Source organism: Chinchilla lanigera, unplaced genomic scaffold (genome assembly GCF_000276665.1).
Source record: "Chinchilla lanigera isolate Chin_1 unplaced genomic scaffold, ChiLan1.0 scaffold00002, whole genome shotgun sequence".
NCBI lineage: Eukaryota > Metazoa > Chordata > Mammalia > Rodentia > Chinchillidae > Chinchilla > Chinchilla lanigera.
Window position 1 is genome coordinate 53,052,462 of NW_004955403.1, and position 7,550 is coordinate 53,060,011.

Consider the following 7,550-nt stretch of genomic DNA (forward strand, 5'->3'; position numbering starts at 1 on the left):
ATATATATATATATACACACAAAAAAAATAGCTAAGATAATTGTACTACTAATTTCTGTTAGTTCATTGAAAGGAACAGTTAGTTCTTATATTGTTTGATCAATCCTGCATGCCTATATCTGGTAATCTGAACAGCTACTTTGAAGATGACAACATGCAATATAATAACCATTGTTAATTTCCTATCATCTTGTTTTGAAATTCTGTATTGTTTTTACTGTTTTTCTCTTTAAAATTAAAAAAAAAAAATCCTATGGCTTCTGATAGATGGGAAACCCAAAGTATAAAGAGCAAAATAAAAGATAGAGAATAGAAAACAAGTAGATCATCTGCACAAAGGAGGGGGACCAAGAGATGGAGGGGAGGGGATGAAAAAAGAATTCAGGTGTGTCACGTGCATGCACCCACTCCCTATGATAAATGCAATCATTCTGTAACGCGTACATGTAATAGAATAAAAAGTAAGGGCCGGGGATATAGCTCAGCAGTAAAAGTGCCTGCCTGGCAAGCTCAAGGTCCTGAGTTCGATTCCCGGTACTAAAATAAATAAATAAATAAATAAACAACAACAAAAAAACGAGTTCTGTTTCTTCAGAATAAAAACAGTAGCAGCTAATATTTCTGGCTTTGCTCTAAAATTATTGACAGTTGTCAACCGTGGGGAAAGCCGCCCAGCGGGGTGGCACACGCCTGTAATCCCAGCACTTGGGAGGCTTAGGCAGGGCGACTGCCACAAATTCAAGGCCAGCCTGAACTACATAGTGAGGCGCTGTCTCAGAAACACAACAGTGGGGAAGCCACTTGACAGCAACGCCCTCTGTGTAGCCTGGGCACTGAGCGCTCACCCCGCCCAGGCGCTCACCACTGAGCCTAGTTCTCGCGTGCAATCTGCAAAGCAGCCTGTGGCAACAGGGGATCGCTCCTACTGTCCTGATTTTATGCGTGAGTGAAGTCTGTCAAGGATAAGGATCGCACCAAGGTCACAGTTAATGAGGTCCAGAGTCACCGCCTGAGTGCGGGCTGTCCTAACAAGGCACCATGAAACAGGAGACTGATACACTTATTTCTCACTGCTCTGGAAACAATGTCCAAGAATCCTGAGTTGGTTACCTGGAGGGGTTCCCTTCCTGGCTTGCAGATGGTGCCTTCTCCGTGTCACCTCACATGGGGGAGAGGAGAGCTCTGATGTCCACTGACTGATGGTGCTGATGTCTTTCTTGTTGAGTCCATTCCCAGTTTTGTTTTGTTTTGTTTTGTTTTTGAGAGTCTAAATTTCCCAGGTTAGGTTCAAACTAGAGATCCTCCTGCCTCAGCCTTGTAGAGTGAGGCATGTGTCACCACGGCTGGCTGTCTTTCTGTTCTCGTAAAAACAATAATCTCATTATGGGATCATCTTCTGCCCTCATTTATACCTCGTCATCTCCCGAAGGCTCCATCTCCAAATGCCTTCGAAGTGTGGCCTGGGTTTGGCAGGGACAGGAAGAGTTTCCAACAGCCACGCCACACACTTTGCAGCCACCGCATCACAGCGCCCTCCTGGGGCGCTGCAGCTGCATAAGCATCACCCGAGTCCTGGTTCACATCAGCTGGAAGGCTGGGGGGTGTCCTTCCAGGTAGCCAAGTTCCCGGTGTCCCATCGGCTCCAAAAATGTGATGCCAGGAGGAGTCCTGGCCACAGCGCCTCACACAGAAAGCAGAGAAGTCTGAGATGCTTCATGCTCCTCACAGACGGAATGAAACTCCCAACCTGATAGATGTCCAAAATGCCAAGTTCATGCTCTAAAAAATCGAGGAATGAGTTCTAGGAACAGAGGAGGTTAAGAGTAGGAGGAATTTATTGAGAGAAAGCTTCCGTCCGAGAGGGACAGAAGGGGTCCCGGAGAGCGGGTTGCCTGCCGACCCAGCTTCTCCAGGGTGTCTGTCGGCAAAGCCACCAGGTGAGACAGGCTCAAGGTGGGACACAACCATCACCAATCAATAGGACTATAAGCAGAGTCGCTTAGCGATGGAGACCACTGTGAAGCAGCTCGAGCAGGACTTGTATTAACCAGTTGGCTTTCCGTGTCTACTTGTGGGTCACTGGTCCCTACTGAGCCTGCAACGGTGGGTGAAGCCATGCGGCCTCAAAGGACCAGACAAGGCCACAGCTGAGGACTTTTGGCTCCAACCCCAGTTAACTAAAAGGAAACTGTAACTGCAAGCACCTCACTCCCGCAGTGAAGGCCTTCCTGGAGTTAACATCTGTTCTCCTAAATTAACAGAAGTATTGCTTGGAGAAGTCCTTAGAGGGATTCCCAAGGCCTGCCCAGTTTCTTGCATTTTCTTCAGTATCCCCCTCCTTTGTTTGAAAGCCAAATAAATATGGGCCACCCAGGGAAGTCTGGGTCTTACCAGAGAATCTTGAATTCTGTAATACAGCTGAACCCTCCTGGAGCCCTAAAATCATTTCAGTTGTCCCACTTATTTAAGCCTTCACCGTCCACTTGTTTGGGAGACTGTGGGCCTGGTCAGCCCACAATAACTAAGGGTCAGTAACTCGATAGCTTAGGTGATATTCATCCTATCGTAGGATGGATGTGAGGGGGGACAAGACAATGGTCAACCAGTAAGTACACAAGTATAGTCGCTTGGGTAAATATTGATTAAATGGGGATCCAATGGGAAAACAGTCTCACAGCAAGCTCACGTGGGGAGACAAGGACTTTCCCGGAAGGGGTGGGTGAGGAGGTTTGGTCCTCACCCAAAGGTGATTGATGCCTACTTAGAGTACCATTCTCTGCTCTTCATCCCTAGGGGAAGTGTATGAGTCAGTAGTTCTTCTCTTTCTTAAATCTTGGCCTTGAGTGAACACCCCTCCAGCCACAGCTGTCCTCTGCACTGCCCTCTCAAGGGCCCAGCCCTGTCTGACTGCCTACATTATTTCTACCTTACTTAGCTGTCTGGAATACTGTGACCTGCTGGGAGCTTCATGGAGCATATAAGGTTCCCAAGAATCCCTGGTGCAAAGCAAGCTTGTTCTGCAATCTGCCTGTTTTTTTTTTTTTTTTTTTTTTTGAGACGGGGTCTCACTGGCAGTTCAGGCTGGCCTTGAGCTCACTTTGGAGCCCAGGCTGGCCTTGAACTCACAATGATCCTCCTGCCTCAGCCTCTCGAGTGCTGGGATTACAGGCATGAGCCACCATGTCTAGCTGCCTGGTGTTTCCTACACGTGATTTTGCTGTGAAATCTCTGCTCTTACTATTCCTTGGAGCATGGGGTAGACATGCTGCTTAATCCACAGGCTGCAAAACTCCGAGCATCAGCTACCTCTGGGGCTCTGGTCCCTGTGCGGAATCTTTCCTCTCTTCAGCCTCGTCTGTGACTTGGATCAACGACAGTCCTGTATTTAATCTGAATCCTTTTCACTTCCTTTTCTCAAAATCCTTACAGATTTCCTCCTACCTTCATATATCTTACACTGCTGTACCTCAGAAAGGGTTCCAGGTCAGGAGGGGTGTGGTGGCCCTTGTGTGCAACCCTCACTCTCTCAGATACAACCAAAGTATTTGCAGGTGACACAGCTTGAACCCAGCCTGGCAATTCAGCCAGACATGTCTTAAAATAAAGGGCTGGTGTGTAGCTCAGCGCACAGGCTCTGGGGTCAGTCCCTCTAACTGTGCACACAAGCGCGTACACACACACACACACAAGCGCGTGCGCGCACCAGTTCAAGCTGGGGTGTAGCTCAGTGCTTCCTAGTATTCATGAAGCCTCGGGGTCAACTTCAGCGCCACACGCACACCCTTGCCAGTTCCTTTGGACTTAGGCTGTGCGTAGGGTAGGGCTGCCCGTGACAAAACCTAAACACACCATGCACGGGGCAGCTTCAGCACAGGCACTTGCTCTCACAGTCTGGAAACTGGAGGTCTGGGATCAAGCAGTAGGGAAAGTCAGGGGACAGGCAGGAAAAGTGAAAGGGCCTCAGTGGGGTTTCTGGCGAATAGTTAAAACCCTGCTCCAGAGGGTAACTAAGAAAATAGCACTGATGCAGACGTCTCTGAAAGTGCACACGCCCGGCATCGCTCCTCATAGGCACAGCACTCCCGCCGGATCTGGGCAACCCCCCCTGACCTCATTTAACTTCACCTCTCCAAAGGCCCTATTTCTAAATCAGGCTTCAATGTATGAATTTTAGGGAGATGCAATTCAGCCCATGACAGGCTACAGAATAGTTTTAGGAAAATCAACTTCTCAGCTAGCATGGTGGTGCAGGCCTGTAATCCCAGCACTAGGGAGGCTGAGGCAGGAAGATTGCTGTGAGTTCGAGGCCAGCCTAGGCTACACAGCAAAACCCTGTCTCAAAAACAAAACACAAAAGGAAAAGCTTCAACTTTTCGGACGCCATCTCTTCCCCTATTTTTTTTTTCTAACTTACATTAGTTTGCACAGTCCCATTTCTGGACCAGATGATGTGAAAATATTGAGTAATAGTTACTATCTCTACCAGAGTATGTTCATGTATACAGACACATAAAATATGCAACCTAAAAATGTATTGCTATTCAAATGCATCATTCTGACTTTAATGAGATGATGCAAGAGTAAAATAGCAAGCATAGGCTGGGGCAGGGCTAGGGCAGCGTTTCCAGGGGGTCAGCCAGGCTAGAGAGAGCGAGGGGAGAACAGCTGCCTGTGTTCGGTGGGTAGGAAGGAAAACAGTGGCCAAGAAATGACGGGGCCCGGGACAGCAGTGGGGTGGGAAGAGCATCCCAGTGAGGGTGTCTGTCACTCTCCAATCACTGGTGCCTGCAACCTAAAAGGAGGAGAGCTTCCCTCTGTCTCATGTTTCAGAGGGCTCACTCCATGGTCAGCAGGCTCCCAGGCACAGACAGCGTGGCAGACGGCAGCTGCTTAACCCACGGCAGCCGGGAAAGGGAGAGAATAGACGAGCCCGGTGGGGAGAATACACGCTTTCAAACCATGTCCCCAGTGACCTGCCTCCACAGAGGCCCCACCTCCTAAAGCACATTCAGATCAGCCATCAACCCACGGATGGACCTTCTGGTGAGTACACCACGCCCGTGATCCAATGCTTACAGGCAGCTGAGTTGGGTACAATTATTACAGGCAGTCAGAGAAGACACCTTGCAAATGGAGAGGTGGTACTTGCTGCAGGCCAGACCTCAAGACAGAAGTTTAAACAAATGCCCCCACGTGCTTCCCAAGGGATGGACATCGGGGATTGATATTCTAAACAGTCACTGACTCAGCCCCCTACAGGAAAAGCCCCCGTTGTGTATTCATGCCTGCTTGCTACGTGACTCGCTTCCCTATCTGATCCCGATTTAATCAATTTTACCTGAACAATTCTTACTGGCTGACCATAGCTTTGTCCCACCTCATGCCCCCCTTGTGACTTCCCATTTTTCCCCCCATTTTTTTTTTTTTTCGGGTAACGGGAATTGAATTCAGGACCTGGCACTTGCCAGGCAGGTGCTTGTGCTGCTGAGCTATATCCCGGGCCGTTTCCCCCAATGTGGACCCGCCTCACCTCATGGTTTTTGCTCTATAAAAATGCCTAGAAAAAACAGGTTCTGGGGCAACCCACGCAGGCCCCCCTGTTGTCCCTCTCTCGACAGAAGCTTTCTTTTCCTCAATAAATATATTCTGCTCTTAACCTCCATTGTTCCTAAAAGTCATTCTTCGATTTTAGAGAACACGAACTCGTCCCAGGTATCTTTCAGGTTGGGAGTTTCTTTTCCCTATATCACAATCACCTCTGTATCCAGGAGACTTCTGGGGACACTTTAAATCTGAAACATAACAAAGGGTCTCCACTCCCTCCACATCACTGCCCGGATGTGGGGTCTGGAGGTGGGAAAGCAGAGCTGAAGCTGGCCCAAGCCCAGCACCCGAGGGGCAGAGGCGGGAAGTCAGAAGGGACAAGGGAAGAGCTCAGCGGCCGATTTCTGGCCTTAGGCACGCTGCGCTCCAGGCGCCCGCAAGATGTAGGGACAAGGGAATGAGGAAGTTGGCCCGACTCCCTGTAGTACAGGCTGGGCTCCGAGGCACAGGTGACAGCTGTCCTCAGGGTGCTGGCGGGCAGCTGGGTGAGGGGACCACGGTGGTCCTGCAGCCTGAGGAAAGAGAAGCTACCCAACCAGACACCAAGTCCAAGACGGGCAACGTGCGTGGTGCTGAGATGAGACGGCTTGTGAGGAGACCCTTCAGGTTGGGCAGCTGATCGAATCTGAGGTCCTCTTGGCCTTCAAGGGAGGCCTTTCGCACAGTGTGGCAGAGCTGGTCCGACAGGGTTGAACGGGTGGGACCCGGCAAGGGGAACACTGGGGTGGCCTGTTTGTCACAAAGTCTGGCCCTCCTGGAATGAGAACGAGGTCAAGGAGGGGAGTTACTTTTCTTTTTTAAAGGATGTGAGGTAAGAGGGAAGAAATGAAGAAACAGAGGTAGGTAAACAAGAGACAAAATAAAATGAGAACTAAAAATTGTAGTTTTAGAAAGACTGAGGTGAGACCCTGTCTCAAAAACAAAAAGCAAACGAACAAAAAAACCCTGAGCTGGGCGTGGTGACGCATGCCTCCCAGCACTCGGGAGGCTGAGGCAGGAGGATCGTTGCAAGTTCGAAACCAGCCTGGGATCCAAAGTGAGCTCAAGGCCAGCCTGAACTGCATAGCGAGATCTTGTCTTAAAAAAAAAAAAAAAAAAAAAAAAAAAAAAAAAAGAAAAGAAAAAGAAAAGAAAGACTGAGGGCCGGGAATATAGCTCAGTGGCATAAGCGCCTGCCTGGCAAGTGCAAGGTCCTGAGTTCGATTCCGGGTCCCAAAAGAAAGCAAGCAAGCCTGCAACTTCCCGGGTGCAGCTGAAGTTACCAGTAAGCGATGTACATGGGCATCCCCTGGGTTGTTTTAGTCTTCTTTTCTTCCAGACCCTAAATTCCTCAGGATCAATTCATCAACTTAGTTACCAAAAAGAGCAGGAACCTGATCTTCAGGGACAGGACCTCGGGCTCCAGAGGATACCTACATTACCCCTTGGAACGCTCACACCTGTAAGGCGGGCCACCTCCCCTCCCCCGGCCGACCTCTGCTGCGCCGGCGGGCTTGCTGGGACCTCGGGGACCGTCGTGAGGACTAGGGTTGGCTCGGGGAAGCACGGGGGGCGTCGCGTACCGGGAGGGATTAGGGGTCTATCAGAACGTGACTGACAGCGGGGAGGAGCGCCGCGCGGCAGAGGCCCGGCGAAGGAGCAGGCAGCCCACGGGGCATCAGCGGCGGGTAGGGCCTGCCGAGCTCTCCACGCGGGACGGCGCCCGCGGCCCAGCGCTCGCCCACCGGCGTCCCCCGACGCCAGCCGACACACAAAGGCCCCCGCGAGACCACCAATCCGGCTCGCCTGCCTCTTTCTAGCCCTCCAATGAGCTTCTAGGGTGTGGCCATCACGCCAGACGCTGTCGCTGCCGATTGGCCGGTGTCTTCCTGGTGCGAGCGGGCCTGCCCAATCCGCGCCTGTCAGTCCACTCCGCGCGCCTCGGTAACGGCGAGAGCGCGGGCAGC

The 7,550-nt window shown here is 50.8% G+C and overlaps 1 protein-coding gene across 1 annotated transcript; it reads right to left on the minus strand.

The window, feature by feature from the left end:
- Positions 1 to 5,715: 5,715 nt before the first annotated feature.
- On the minus strand, positions 5,716 to 7,550 carry LOC102002983 (the record flags this gene model as incomplete). Its single annotated transcript, XM_013514571.1, is given in 2 exon segments — positions 5,716 to 6,358; positions 7,167 to 7,550. Coding segments are annotated over 2 exon segments (536 nt in total), but the record flags the coding sequence as incomplete, so codon positions are not given.